Source organism: Chinchilla lanigera, unplaced genomic scaffold (genome assembly GCF_000276665.1).
Source record: "Chinchilla lanigera isolate Chin_1 unplaced genomic scaffold, ChiLan1.0 scaffold00028, whole genome shotgun sequence".
NCBI classification, from domain to species: domain Eukaryota; kingdom Metazoa; phylum Chordata; class Mammalia; order Rodentia; family Chinchillidae; genus Chinchilla; species Chinchilla lanigera.
In genome coordinates, this window is record NW_004955429.1 from 2,771,226 (window position 1) to 2,787,315 (window position 16,090).

Consider the following 16,090-nt stretch of genomic DNA (forward strand, 5'->3'; position numbering starts at 1 on the left):
GAGACAATTTCAACATTGCCTTGTAGGCTAGCATTTCAGTAATGGTGTTCGCTTGTTTTTTGAATTAACACTTACAGGATTGTAAGTGTTGTTGTTTTTTTGAATTAACACTTACGGGATTGTATTCAGTGAAATGCAGTGAACCAAAAATGAGATTCAAATAGGAAAAGTTCTTTTATTTTATATAATGTATACAAATTATGATATCTGTGGATAATATTAAATTAGCCCCTGATTTTTAATAAATGAAATGCTGATTTTTTTATAGCACTAAGATGTGTAGTTTAAAAGTAAAGTATGATAATGAAAACTGTTGGGAAAAAACTTTCAGTTCCTGAAGCATATTGTTGTAGGGGAAAAGGTTACTGATAAAAACAGACATTTTATGTCTGTTTATAATGGAGTTATAAGCTCAGTGGCCTTTTTACCTAGTAAAATCTTACTCATTTGAACGTGCTTTACATATGGGTGTCTTTTTCTTTTTTTCTTCTTTCCAACACATTGTATTTTCCTGCCGTTTCAGAATGCTTAGTTCTCTTTTCTTGCACTCTGACCTGAATTATAAACTATTTTATTAGAAAACATTTCTGTCCCTCCTCCTTCTGGAGCTCCACCAGCAGCACCTCTGCCACCGCTCCTCCCAGTGAGCACTGTGATAGGTGAGATCACATAACCATTGGAGCCCTTGAATTCATAATAGACTGCTTTGTAGCTAATAGACTGCTGGCTTTTATAGTTATTAGGTTGTCGATGATATTACAAAAATTAAAGTATTAATTTACACTAATTTCTTCTGGTGAAAGTCCTCTGAACTTATACAGTAAACAACTATAAAGTAACCGTTTCTATAATATGAAATGTTTCTTTGTGTGGCTTATAACTAACTAAATGTTTTTGCTTGTTTACTTAGATTTTTCTAGCAGTAAATATTGAAATTTTTTTAAAAAGCAATGTAGTACCCTCTCACCCATAGTGAAACTTGATCCGGAGTGCTCTGGTATATACAGCAGCTGAAGCACTGGGGGTGAAAGTAGGGGTAGGGGTGAAAGATAGGGAAATAATGTGTGGTGTGGGGCCTCTGATGCTTTCCTGTGGGTTACATTCTGAAAAACTGATACAGCCCAGTTTTATAACATTTAAGAATGCCAGGAAACATGTTTCTCCGTGAAACACATTTAAATTCTTTGCAAGTTGGGGAGGACACAACTGAGCACAGAAGTAGTTCCACATGTATAGCTGGTATGAAAACCATTCACCCTAGAAATAAACAGTAACAGTAATATGGATAGAAATGGATAATAAGGAAGTTTGAGAAGTGAGAGCGGAGTTTCAATTTAGGTGAAATAAAGCTGCCCAACAACAGTTTATCGAAGCATGTGTGTGTATATATATACATATAAAAAGGTAAAGGAGGTAATAAATGAAGATTACAGAAGTTGTTGATAGGAAGTTCATTTGAAAATACAATGCCTTCCACTTAATTAATAATCTGGAAAATTAAAGCCACAATGAAATACTGTTTCCTATCTACTTCATAGGTAAAAATGTAGAAGTACACACTTGCAATGTTGGTAAGGATGTGTGGTAACAGGAAAGCATACTGGGAATCTTTTAGTTGATAAATTCACTTTGCAAAATAATTTGTTGTCACCTAGTGAATATGTACCTAATGTACCTGTCCTAGGCTTATTAATTTCATTTTGAGATACGGTATTCACCTTAGAGCACTAGTTCTCACAGTATGGTTAAGGGAGTCCTAAAGTTTGCCAAACTTTCACAGAGTTTGGAGGTCAGAGCTATATTCATTATTTGTCTTTCTCATTCTCATTGATAGAAATGTACAATGGCATTTTCTAGAGGCTACAAGACATTGCTTTAATAGCTAATGGGATATGTACTTGTGTATTCATGTGTGGGAGTTCCAAAATGTTAACTGTTTGCTAACTCTCTTAATGAACAACTTCTGCTGTGTGGTTTTAATACTTTGGATGATCTCTATGACAACTGAGTGAATATAAACTAGGATGGTTTTTACTTAAGGAAGATAAGGTTGATCTCTTTTTTGGTACCTGGAATTGAACTCAGGACCCTGTGCTTGCCAGGCAAGCTGCGCCTCGAGCTATATCCCCGGCCCAGTGAAGTAATCTTGATGTTAACTTTAGAGGTTTTTAATTCTATCAACCTTTTAAATACTAAACTTTTAACTGTTGATAAAGGTGATGTTATACTTTGATCAGTTTAGATATTAAGTTATTTATATAAGCATTAATCTTGTTTTTTTTTTTTTTTTAAAGCAAATTGCTAGCTGGGCGGTGGCACACACCTGTAATCCCAGCACTTGTGAGGCTGAGGCAGGAGAATTGTTGCAAGTTCGAGGCTAGCTTGGGCTACAAAGTGAGCTCAAGGCCAGCCTGAACTGCATAGTGAGACCCTATCTCAAGAAAAAAAAAAAAAAAGCAAATTGCTTTTGGTATACTATAAAAAGCCTTGTAAGTAAGGAGGAAGAATAGGTTGTCTAAGCACAGTTGTGTAGGGAAATTATTTTATATGTAAGATTTTTTCCAATTTTGTCAGTTACCCCCCAAAAAGGGATCTTCACTATATAACATATGTAAATATCTTGAAACTAGAAAGTATATTTTGCTTTAAAATAATTTTACTGTAGTATGTATTAATACTATTTGTCAATGCAGTAAAAATTAAAATAGTACTATTAAATATGGAAAATAGGCTTAACAGTTTAAATTTTGTCACTTAACCTGGACTTAGCCAGACATACAGTATTTTAAATTAAAATGGAAGATTTTGGCAATGGAGAGGAAGAAGTTTTTAAAGTTTTTAAACCAGATATAAATACATTTACATGTAAAATCTTGGATTTTCCATCACACACTATGGTGTTTGCAGAGACAATTCACCTATAAAACCTATGTACAGTCATCTTTCTTTACCATGGAATCAATCCAGGACCCTAAAGATACCAAAACCCACTGATAGTTCCTTATATAAAAAGGCATTGCTTTGGGATATAATCTACACAGGTACTCCCTTAGTACAATTCAAACTATCTGTAGATTACTCATCAAACCTAATACAGTGTAAATGCTATGAATAGTTGTTGCGCTGTGTTGTTTAGGGACTAAGGACAAGAAAAAAGTAATGTTTAGTATGGGTACAGTTTTTTCCTGAGTATTTTTATTAGGTTGGTTGGATCCATATATGTAGAGCCTATGGGTACAGAGCGCCAACTGCATTATGAGATGCACAAAAATTATACGTAGCATTAGCAAAACACTGTTTGGGGCTATACTCTTTTGAAAGGTTTAAGAATGTTATGTGTTTACTTTTATAGCTTTCCACAGAGTAGCTGTTCTTGTTTGCTTTCAACTTGAAGTAATCTGATTTTTATCTTTTTATTTTGCTGTGGGCTTTACAAAGTAATAAATATTTCTGAGCGTTTCCACTCTTTGTTCTGTCCCTGAGGTGATTATAATGCTCAAATCTCTTTGTTGGTTGCCTTTGACTAAATGCTTTTCAGCAGCCCCGGGCTCAGCTCCTGGTTCCCAGTATGGCACAATGACCAGGCAGATTTCTCGACACAACTCTACCACTTCTTCGACATCTTCTGGTGGATACAGACGAACTCCCTCTGTGACTGCTCAATTTTCTGCTCAGCCTCATGTTAATGGAGGTCCACTGTATTCTCAAAATTCAAGTAAGCTTGTGTTTCGCAGGCATACAACAGTGGAGCTCCTTTTGATGGAAATTACTTGAAACTATTGTTCTTGCCAGTGATAGACAACAATTGAAACCATGCTATTTCATGTTTTATTTTTACTTTAGAATTTTAGTCCTTGAATTGTAACATTTTAAAACTAATTGCCTACCACTTGTCCAAAATTCAGACTGAGTATACTTAGTATACTAAAATTTAACTAATGCTTTAATATGCTATTTTCATTACAACAGTATACCTAGAGAACAAAAAAATAACCACTGAAATAAATAAATTTATTTTTATTGGCATGCTGTGATAGTTTGGTGTAATGGTAAAATTAAAAACAAATCGTATGAAAATTTACCTTTAAAATAAAATAATAAAATAATAAAATGAAATTGCTGGCTATCACTTTTCAGGCCATTAACTTACACTGAAATGAGTGCAAAACCAATTAAAAACATTCGTGATGCTTGCTTAATTGCTGTCTTTGAGTAATTCTAACAGTGGGAAGGATTTTCTTTTGATTTCTTTCTGTTCTCCTAAAATCGCACATCTCAATACTAAGTGAAATCAGTGTTCAAAGCTGTTAAGATAAGAAAATATTTTTTTAACTTGTAATAGGAAGTTTGAGTAGCTCAGGGTAGTCATTAAGTTAACTTTCCATATGAACATGCTTAATACAAAAGGAGAAAAATGAAATCTGAAATGAACTACTTGTCCAGTATTTGTCATTGGCTTGAGGTTGTGATCACCAGGCATAGCTCAAAACAGAGTTTTCCGTGTAGCTTTTGTAATGTCTTTCTAGAGCTGCACCCTGTATTCCCTTAAGAATCACAGTGAATACTCCAAGTTTACATTGGAGGTTAAGGTTTTTTTTTAAATTTATAATTTATGGCCTGAATATATATTTTAAGCAGAGCTAAGGGAAAGCTCTTTTATGCATTAAAAAAAAATGTTACACATTCATTGTTTTACAGAAAAAAATTCCTAAAAATTGAAAACTACGTAAGCCAAAATGTCGAAATATAAAAATGACAAATTTATGCAACTTTTTTCAAACTAAAATTTCCCTTTAAGCTAGTAAGAAATTTTAAGCTTTACCAATTAGAATTTTACCTCACATTTTCCCTGGTCATTTTGGATATTGAAGGTAGCTAGTGTCTGAATATTCCACAGATTAATAATTCACTTCACTAGTTTTACGACTTTTCATTTTTATCATAGTCTTCATTTTTAGATGTCACTTTATGTTCATTATTTTTCTTTTCCCCACTTAGACATTTAAGTTACTCTACAAATAGAGTTAATTCACCTATACATATTTATGTAGTTTTATTTCAGCAGTACTTAGTGTGTTCAGTAAGACACTTCCATTAGTAAATGTCTACATTCTTTTGAATACTGGAAGGCAAAATTGACCTCAAATTTTGAATATATTGTGTTTTGTCTAGTTATCCTTCAATATGAGTTACTGTTGGTGTTGTAGTTTTAATAGTATATAAATGTTTTAGTGTTTTGATGTGCATAGTTCTCCTTTTGTCTAAATGTGATGCTAATGATTAGTAGACAGCATAGCTTTCTTTTTCTTTACATACTAACCAGCATGGCTAGTCACTAAAGGTTGTTTCTTTAAAAAAAATTTAGGCTTGTGGGAATTATTTTTGAAAAATCAAAACCTCTAAACTTTTATTTAACAGAATAAAGAAGAACAATTTCTCAGTGAATTGTTATTTTTAGCCATAGAACGAATATTAATTCACATATGCTGTTTTAAGTTGTTGCTTCTTAGAAATCTGAACCTCTTTCAAGCTCTTTATGCTTACCACCAAAGTCCATGTACTGGATTAATTGAAACAGTTCTCTAAAAAATGATTCTTAGGAACTAGTAAATTGTTTTTCTCATCAGTGTAGTGTCACTTACTGGTGACTACTGGAAAAATAAACTTTGCCATCTGACTCTTTTTCTGAGTCATCTTTGGCAATTACTATCCTATTAAAATGAGAAAAAGTAGTAGTACATATTTGAGTGCTTATTTGTAGTTTATATTACGCTTTTTAAAGCAAAGTCCTGATAAGCCTTTGCTGACAGTTTCCTTTAATTATGTCCTTTCCTGGACGAAGTTTGAATATGTTTCAAGCTAACCACTGATTTGTTAGAAATTAATGCAGAGAATTACAAATTTTATTTTTTTAAATTTTTTTATTTTTTGAGAATTACAAATTTTAATTTATTCATCAGGTTTCCTTTTTTCAAAACAATGATAAAAAGTTCACCCCTGAGACACCTGATCCCATGAAACTCTGAATAATGAACATGGTGTATGGAGCAGTTATTCCTTAGCAATATCTTTAAAAATAAAATTGCCAACTTAATAATCATGTTTTACACACAAGGGGTTCTAGAAAGCTGTGTGTAAAATTAAATACGTAAGAACTATTTTAAAAGGAAACCTGTAATTAGTACACTTATTTGTGTAATCAGTACATTTTATATTTGTTTTATTTATTTTGGTTCTACTTTACAACAAAAGCTAGACAAATCTGTTACTTTATAGAGTTACAGCAAAAATACAACTTTCTGGAAACCTCTGTAGGTATTTCATTGTTAGGTATTTTAGAAATCTTTTTTAAGAGTTTGAAAATTTTTATTGCAATAAAATGAATGTAATGGTAAATTTAAAATTTTCCCCCAAAATATATAACATTAGTATTAAGTTAAGTATATTTGTTCTTTTATACATTCATCTAATTGGTAAGCACACTTGGCTTTAGGTTGACTTGGGGGACATGAACTTGAAGAAAGTTCTTCAGGTTTTTGTTTTGTTTTTTGTTTTGTTTCATTTGCAAACTGTTCTTTGCATACTTATGTTTGTGGTCCTTGTAACTGACTTCTGCTTTTTGTTTGTTTCCTTTTCTTTCCTTTATCTGTTTTACTTCCCCCATACTGTGTTGTTGCTACCAGTTTCTATTGCTCCACCCCCTCCCCCTATGCCTCAATTGACTCCACAGATACCTCTCACAGGCTTCGTGGCCAGGGTGCAGGAAAACAGTAAGTTTGGAAAAACTGAGCTGTCAAAGAATAGAGGCTCTCTCCTTATAGCATGCATGGCTGATGAGTCATTTTTCTTACTTTTATTGAGAGGCTAATATTATCTCGAAAACAGGTGCAGATATGTTACTGAAACTGAAGAGCACGGTCTTCAGTTTTTTCTCTTGTGTGCATGATTACTGACCCATATAAATTTCAAAACTGCAGCTTTCTTTACATACATGACCTGAAACCTAAGATCTGATCTTTGCATAATACAAATTGTATGTAAACTCCTACTTTTAGTAGTTGCCAGAGAATTAGAAAACATTTTTATTATAACAAATTTATCAAGATACATTGTGAGATTAAATTTACTAGGAAGCTGGTACAGATTTCCCCCCTTTAATTATTGAAAAAAAATTTAGAGAAAACTTGTGGCCTCAGATCTTTATACATAAATGATTTTGAACACAATGAAATTCATTAAGACTACCTCTGCAATAAGTAAATTATGTCCATGCTATCTATCCATTTAATAGTGAGTGGTAAGGAATGTAGAACTCACTTCATAATTGGGCTACATATAGGCCTATAACAGTTATTTCTGAATATGTAAATCTGTCAACTCTTTTAGGTCTTCTCTGAATGAAGAGCAGATTTAATGATTTCTGTCATTTATTTCTAATAGAAGGCGTTAATCAGGTTAGACTAGTTTATATTATTGCCTGATTAATTTTCAGGTTCCAGAAAAAGTGTAATTCTAACTACATGAACACAGTGAGTGTTGTGTGGTAAAAAGAAAACACTGAATTGTATTATGCCAAAAAAATTTGCTCAAATTAAGATGGTAATGTTGTGTAGTTCTAATCTACTGCATGTGGGACCTGTCCATGAAAAGAAGTTTCAGAATGGTTTGAGCAGATGGGGAACACACGTGACCAGCCTGTTTTGTAGGAGAATGACATATCATGGCAGCTTTTGATGCTCTGTTGTTATTCTCCCCATTCCCTCCTTTCCATCAGTCAAATATTTGTTTAGTCAGTATTACGTGTTAAGTTCTGGGAAGAACACAGATAGTTTAAGGTAAAGTCTTTGCCTTGAAGGAGAGTATGATCTCTGAGTTTAATATGAAATATTAGTTTCAAAACGTTGAAGTTTCTGTCCTTTTCTTTTCCTTTTTTTTGGAGAGAGGGTCTTGCTATGTAGTTTAACTAGCTTTGAACTCACTATGTAGCCCAAGCTGGCCTTGAACTTGGGGTGATCCTCCTGCCTCAGCTTCCTTGAGTGCTGGGGTTACAGGCATGCACTATCATGCCTGACTAAAATACTGAAATTTCTAAATGTAAACCTTCCTTCCTAAGTATCAACTGCTACTTGAAAATTCTGCTCAAACATTTAAAAATAAGTGACTCATGTTTTAAAAATAAGGAATCAGGGCAAGTCACTGGTCCTTAATGCTGCAACAATTTAAAAACTAAGCCACAAGCCACTTCAGCATATTGAACTGCTGTATTGCTAAGAATTATTAGGAAATAACTTAAAATAGCCAGAATTGATCAGTATTATGAGTCCCAGGGTCATTGACTATTTGGTAACTTTTCATGAATAGAAATCCGTTAAAAATATACATTATTTCCAAGCATTCATACTCATTGCTGAAAGGCCCTTGGTACAACTATTTTAGTTCTTTGTACCAAACATATGAACTCGAGTCAATTATTCTCTTTATACCACAGTTTCTCCAAGTGTATTTGCCATATATTTTCTTTGAAATCAAGTTAAGAGAGTTGAGAATAAACTGTATCAGCACTTTAAATGGTTTTTGAAGAACAAAGTGTCTGTCTTTAAGATATCCATTTTCTTTGGGTTTCAAAGTTGGTGATAATAAATGCATATAATGTTTAACTAATTCATTAATAAGTATTTTGGTTTAAAATGAACCCCTAAGTCAGCATTGTGTTAGTATTCCTTTATAATTAATATCAGAAGAATTTTGTAAATTAAATATGTATAATGCTGTGTGGTATTATGCAAAGAAATAGATTGACTGAACTCCTGCCATTATATGTAAATAAGCTAATGTTGGTTTACAATAGTTGGACACAAAGAGCTAGTAAGTTGTGTGTAATTTAAGAGCAGTGGCAATTCAGGGAAGTATATATGATTTACCTATTAAGCCAAGTTAAAGATACGAATGTGGCTATAATGTTGGGGTGGATTCATACCCATTTCCTTTCTTCAGTATTGGAAAGATTGGTGGAGGAGGTATGGGCAAAAATAAAATGGATACATGCATGTTGTAGAGAAATAAATCGTACACCCTTTGGACAGCTATTAGAGTGAACATTGCCATACAGAATTTGTCTGTCACCCTTTTCACCCCCAGGAGTAGAAAGAAATCACACAGTTGAAGTCGTGATGAGCAGGGCTGTATTTGCACATGTTTTCAATTGGAACCTCTTGGTTAGAATTTTAGCACATTATTCTGAGTTAGATGAAGTAAAATTTTAAAATCTGCATCAATTTGTATAGAATTTCTTCATTTACCTTTTGAACTGTTAAAGAAATGTATGGATCAGAAATTTAAGTGTTGTATTTTGAATTCCTTAATATTGGTGCACTTACACTTGTTATCGTAGCAGCTCAGTCAGAATGGTTCTAGTTGCTTTTCCCATTTCACTGTACTTTTGGTTACTTACAAGCACAAACACATACTTAGCATGGCCATTCAGAGTTAGAGGTATGATTCATTTTATTGTTTTCTTTTTTCTTTTTTATTATTACATCTTTCCTCCACACTTTATGTTTAAACCCTACTTGTGGTTGTATTCTTAGAAAAGTGGATCTTTCTTTAGGATCTGGTCTCCCCCTCATCTCATGCTTCTGTTTTATTAGCAGTAAGGCAAAATCTTACCTTCTTTTCAACATTAAAAAATTAGTTATAAATACAAACATTTTAAATATTTAAAGATTTTCCACTAACTGGAAATTTTATGTATTTTTTGTTAAAATTAAGTAATAGGAAACCTACATACAGAAACAGACTTGATACTACCAACTTTTTCTTTCCATTAAAACAAACATTGAACAAAATTATGTCCACTTGAGACTTAGTTTTCTAGGTCACAGAGGCTAGTAAAAAACCAAAATCTGGAGTAAGAATGAACACAATAAAAAAACTATCAAACCATTACTATAGCAACAATTACTATAGTTCAAATGGCAAATATAAATCAGCTTTTATTTTAGACAGCTAGGCTTAAAGAGGACATTTGTTTTTATTTGAGCCTTGGAATAAGGAAACTTCTATAATCTTTATAAAAAAGAGACATTGTTTCCTAACCTCGTGCATTCATTAATTTTTTAGTATTTCTTGATATCCTTATTTTAATATTGCAGAATTATTACAAGTAGCATAAACTTTAACACACCAAACTCTTCTAATCATTGCATGTTTTATTATAGTGCATGCTGTATATGTTAGAGCTTTCTTACATTTTGTTAATTTATAAATTTCCATTGAGACTAATTTCTGATTCATGTTATCTGAATCTTTTTAGTTGCTGATAGTCCAACTCCACCACCACCACCTCCACCAGATGACATACCCATATTTGATGACTCTCCACCTCCACCGCCCCCTCCCCCAGTGGACTATGAAGATGAGGAAGCTGCAGTAGTTCAGTATAATGATCCATATGCAGATGGGGATCCTGCCTGGGCCCCCAAGAATTATATTGAGAAAGGTAAGGTACCATTCCTCAACACAGAACTGATGTGAGGGTCAGTGCTTACAGAATCTTAGAACTCTAGAAAACATTTGGTCCTATATTTTTGTTGCCTACTTTGATGTAAGAACTAAGAATCTTCATAAAAATAGTCTTGGTATATTCTAGATTTAATTGGCATTATAATTTAAAATTCAATTAAATATTGGATATAGAGCACTCCCGTGATATTTCAATTATTTTCTCCACAGTTGTTGCAATATATGATTATACAAAAGACAAGGATGATGAGCTGTCATTTATGGAGGGTGCAATCATTTATGTGATAAAGAAGAACGATGATGGCTGGTATGAAGGAGTCTGCAATCGAGTGACTGGTCTCTTCCCTGGGAACTATGTTGAATCAATCATGCACTATACTGATTAATTTTTTATTTTTTTGCTTTTGAAGTAGATTATTACTCAGTCATACTGTGGGACTATTATGGTTAACAGAACTGTCTTACTGTTTCAAAATGTGCCCATATTTTCAGGACATGCTGTCTATTGGTATATTTGAATGTCTACCTGTAAGCATAAATCTTTGTGGCAGTTTGTATTTTGCTAAACAGCAATTTGTACAACGGGCTGCCCATAAATGATTATGCTTATATACTTACACATTGTTAACTTGATGACCAGCCTAAATATTCTGGGGAAGTGGGGTATATTTAACAAATCATGATACAGATTGTACCATTACATGTTTCAGTGCAGCATGGTTACTAATGCTATGTCAGACTAATATTAAAATCAGAAAACTTAAATGCTGGTGCTGGTCATACTTTTTGTTTAGATTCTCTCATTTTTAAAAACTGTTGAAAGCATGCATAAAAATTTATGTATTGAAATATACTTAAAAAATTCCAAGATGCTTCCAGTTTGTGTACTACTTCCTGGAGTACTCAGACTAGGTGAGTCACTAAAGTCTTCATGTGAAACAAGCAAAATTATCTGTAATGTTGTAATTTGTAACTAAGTTTCTTAATGAGTGAATTTGCATTACAAATTTTTCCATTCATAAAGACATAAGTGAGCCAAACGTTTTTGTCCTTTCCTTCACTGATTTCCTTTTAAAAATACAAAAACTGACTTATTGAAAAATTATGGTTCTATTTTCTCAATATATTAACTTGGAAAAAAATTTTAGCCTTATCTCAGTGTGTCCCAATAGCAATGTGATGGATTTTTGCAGATTTAAAATCTGAGATGATTATTTACAAGTCAATCTACTGAATTCCTTTTTTAAAGTAACTTTTGAAGCTAAGAAAATGTTTCAAAGTATACACATCATTCCGTAGGTAAAATTCTTAAGGAATGCCATGGTAGTCCTTAGGTTTTACAGTGGACTGTTGTACACTGGTTCAATAAAAGGAACTCATAAGCATTTTTTACATATTGTAAAAGTGGATGCAATTAATTTGTGAATAGGCATTATTTAATCCATTGCCTGGCACTAGCAATGTAAGATTTTAAAATATTTGGGAAAGATGAGTCATATGTTAATCAGTGAACAGCGATATACTTCCTTAACCAACAGATCCGTATTGTCTTTTGACATCATTGAAATGCAACACATGCACTTTGTGTGTCTCCTTTTAATTTAAGGGAGGGTTAGCAGATGTTTTCTTCTCGTTTTATCTTATGTATAATTCTTTATTGCCTAGGATACTAAAGTAGAGCATTCCAGCGTGGATTTCTGTGTATTGAGGATTTATTTGGATTTCATATTTCAGTTATGTACTGGGCCTTACAGACTTAAAACAGCATAGTGAATGGTGAGACTAGTGCAAAACGTTTATTTCTGAAAATTAAAGACCATTATTGCCACCAAATCAATGTGACTATTTCATATGCATTTTGCATTTAATTTTTAAACAAAGTATCATTAGTGATCAGTGATCTTTTACTTCCCTTTTTCAAGTTGAATGTTCTCTTAATTTGTATATAATCTGTTGTCTAAATTCTATGTATAACCTTTTATAATAAATCATTCTCCTATGTGAAATTTTGCATATTGTTAAAATATAACTCATGTGGATTTAGGTGCAGACTTTACAGTTTTTCTGACCTGACTTAACGGTGAAACAAGACAACCCAAATGAATTTTAACATTGATTATTTATTTGTGCAATGGCTTCACATGTGGCTATTAACCATGTAAACAATACCACATATAATCATCATCAAGATACCTCCATTAGACTTTATAGGACTACGAGGACAGATTCAGGTGGTTTAATTACATTTAAAAAGTTTTCTGAAAAACTGCCAATAAAAAAACTGCCCAACAGTAAGGTTGAAATGATTTTTTAAAATGATTTTTGGTTATCTGCACACGAAGCAAATAAGGTGTATTTCCACAGATTTTTTTTTTTTTAGGCACAGTCTGGTAAAATAGCTGCCAGAAAGAACAGGAAGAGCTGTCATTTTTCTCTTGTGAGTACAATTTCCGAAAGCTGAATGAGGGCATCTCTCTCTGGGGATGGCCGGAGTTTACTGATCTCCCTTATTGCTTCGTGGCAGTACTGCTGGGCGAGGTAGGTTGTTTGCTGCACACCATCACTCTGTGGGTAGAGAACAAAACACAGCAGATGTCATAATTGGACCGGCTCTTAGGTTCCTGCTACAATAGATTAAATCATACTTCTGAGATCAGATGAGCTGAGGGTGAGTCATGCTCTTAACAGCCAAACTATGTTTCTGATGTTCTCTTTCCAACTCACAATTTTAGCTTCCTCTGCCTATTACTTTTAGCCTTTTCTTTTTTTTAATTTAAGCAAATTTTTATTCTATTGGCATACAAAGAAACTGACTCATTAATATCAGGTAGCTGGTTTCTATTTTTTACGTAGTAAATTGAGTTTTTCAAAGTTCTAATGGTGTGGTAACATACACCTGTAATCCCAGCACTCTGGGAGGCTGAGGCAGGAAGATCACAAGTTTAAACCCAGCCTAGACAACTTAGTGACACCGTGTTTAAAAATAAAAAAAAGGGCTAGGCATGTAGCTTAGTGCAAAGGCCCTGAATTCAGTCCCCAGTACCACATGTACAAGAGGAAAAAAACCTATTAAAATATATACCTCTACACAGAATTCTTCATAACAAAATTTTTAAAATAATAAAGCATTTTCAATAAAGGGCTTATGATGAAAATCAACAGTTCCTTTCTTTCTCCTGAAAGCACTATCCGTGTCAGTTACTTCTCACCTAGCAATTTTAGTTGTTAATTTGTTACACTCTGTTAAGAAGGATGGATTGGTTCACTCATACTGTGCCTAATTTGATCATTATGTTGCCATTGTTAATTCTTGTTAATTATCTTTGTCATCACGTAGCATCAACTGTCTTTGTAAGATGAGGGAGGGTATCAGTGCTTCTGTCTTTAACTGTATACCATTACACTCTATAGACATTTGCATTCTATTCTGTAATTATGTTTTTAATGCTGATTCTTTCTAAAAGCTGGACATTAATAAAATACTTATAATTTCTACAGTGTAAAAATACTGTGGAATGAAGTCACACAGTATAATTTTATTTCCTTCTCCATGGTTTGTGATCCCATTGTCATTTACAGTAAACTATCTCTAACATGGTTGAAAGGCTTTTGGTTTTTTATGCTTTTCCAGTTATTAAAAATATGACATATTTTAAGTTGGCCGTGCCTTTTTGTACAGAGGCCTGCCTTTTATTTCTTGTTTCTATACATTTTGCTGAAGTACTTTCGCAAATAACTTACCCAGAAACTATGCTTGGGACGTCAACTCTTTAGTCTTTCGGTGTGATAATGCCCTCCATCTGCTTCCAGAGTGAATGGCTGATCTAACAGTGTGCAGTCCCTGGCTGGAACAGTGTTTCCTGCTCATCACTGGGAAGGCCCTGCCCCACTGTTCTCTAGCACCCAGTGTCCACTGTGCACTGAGCTCATCCTAATATCTCTTCCTTGTGTAGGTGACCGCTTGTCATTCTCTGTTTGAAATATTTTTTATAGCTTTTCTTTAGTCAGTTTTTCAGTCATTTACAATTTAAGAGATTGTCTTCTGAGTAAAATTTATATTTTAATAATATCCTCTTCTTGTTTTATGTATGTATGCCATGGGTTTTTCTTGTGGTCTTCCTATTTTTACTTTTCAGTCTTTATCTTGGTTTCTTTTGTTTAGCAAGCTTTAAATCAACTCTAGTAATACTGAATTGTCCATTCACCTGGGGTATTACAGTGTAGAAGCCTTTGGAGAACTTGTTTGGAGAACATTCCTATGGATTTTTTCCCTAAGTGCTTTTCTGGCTAGACCTGCTTTAGCAAGACCGCAAAGGAGCTTCTGTACAAAGAAGCACAGCAAACTAAAGTGCCGTACTTTGACTACTGATAGACTGTATTTCAGTTTTTTACATAAGAGGTGTAATTTTCCTCTTTTTAGTCCCACTTGTTACTCTAGCCTTTTAGTTCGTTATAACCATATGTTCAACCAGAAGTTGAAACTACCTTTTTAAAAATTATGTTTACTGCACTAAGCATAGTGGCACACACCTGTAATCCCAGCACTCTGGAGGCTGAGGCAAGAGGACTGCCATGAGTTCAAGGCCAGCCTGAACTGCATAGTGAGACCCTGCCTCAAAAAGACCAGCAAACAAAAAAAAGTGTCTACTGAACACAGGCAGACATTTTTTTCTTTCTGGTGGTTATTCCTTAATACTGCTGATGCAACATCTACAGTGTAGGGGTAGGTGTGGTAAGTAGTCTAGAGATGATTTAGAGGTATATTGGGAGGATGTGTTAGGTTACATGCAAATGGCACACTGTTGGAAGGGGATTTTAGCATCCATGGATTTGGGTACCTGTGGGGGATCATGGAACCAACGCAGCCAAGCTGCAGCAGGATGACTGGCACATTATTTCTCAAACCAGAGCCTGTCTCCAGGTTCTTTATTGGCTACAACACCGTGTTATACCAGGTTTTTACACTCCTGCCAAACCACTCTCTTATGGTACACAACAGTAAAGTTAGTTAAAACAGAAATACGTCCTTTTGAAAGGGTTTCAGTTTTCATGAACTTTTTAAATCTGAAAGGTAATTATTTGCAGTTCTTTCAAGGGTTACAAGGAGTGTAGATCTCAGGCCACACACAGTTACTAACATTTGTTTGCTTTCTCGATTTCACTCAATAAATCTGTAGCCTTCAGGTGACTGAAACAGCTCATTCTCAAAACGTAGTCTCCCAAGCTGAAACTGCAAAAGATCTTTTAAAAGAAAATTAAGAAAATATATGGCAGTTTATCTTAAAACACCTGGCTCCTGAACAGAGTTAAGTAGTTCTCCCTTTAGAAGAAGAACATTCATATAAATGTATAGTTGCCTAGGAGCATTTCTTTAGTCACTCCTTTATAAGACTTTTACTGGATGGACTAACATTTATGAGATCGCTGTGACAGTCTTGCTGTAGTAAGCAGGAGGGCTTGCACTAAGTTGGCCAGTTCAGGTATCTGAGGACACAGCAGTGCTACTGATGGACAATGGGTCAGACTGCTGCAGAACGCAGAAACTAACAATAGGCGAGTCTTGCCCAGG

The 16,090-nt window shown here is 33.9% G+C and overlaps 2 protein-coding genes across 14 annotated transcripts in view; one reads left to right on the plus strand and one right to left on the minus strand.

Annotated features, from left to right (window-relative positions):
- The window catches only part of Abi1 (abl-interactor 1), a 101,412-nt gene extending 88,885 nt beyond the window's left edge, over positions 1 to 12,527 (plus strand). For 2 of the 13 annotated variants that reach the window (XM_005386876.2, XM_013515431.1), the window contains 5 exons: positions 579 to 659; positions 3,542 to 3,715; positions 6,684 to 6,770; positions 10,313 to 10,498; positions 10,732 to 12,527. In XM_005386876.2, coding sequence (XP_005386933.1) covers positions 579 to 659; positions 3,542 to 3,715; positions 6,684 to 6,770; positions 10,313 to 10,498; positions 10,732 to 10,907 — 704 coding nt within the window. In that variant the 3' untranslated portion in view covers positions 10,908 to 12,527. Of the gene's footprint in view, positions 1 to 578; positions 660 to 3,538; positions 3,716 to 6,683; positions 6,771 to 10,312; positions 10,499 to 10,731 lie in introns of all 13 variants that reach the window. The other 11 variants (XM_005386878.2, XM_005386881.2, XM_005386879.2 and 8 more) reach the window with 7 other exon arrangements.
- Positions 12,528 to 12,621: 94 nt separating this feature from the next.
- Pdss1 (prenyl (decaprenyl) diphosphate synthase, subunit 1) overlaps positions 12,622 to 16,090 on the minus strand; it is a gene marked incomplete at its 5' end in the record, with an annotated part of 34,358 nt that continues 30,889 nt past the window's right edge. The window contains 1 exon segment of the mRNA XM_013515433.1: positions 12,622 to 13,086. Within this exon segment, the coding sequence (XP_013370887.1) occupies positions 12,946 to 13,086 (141 nt within the window).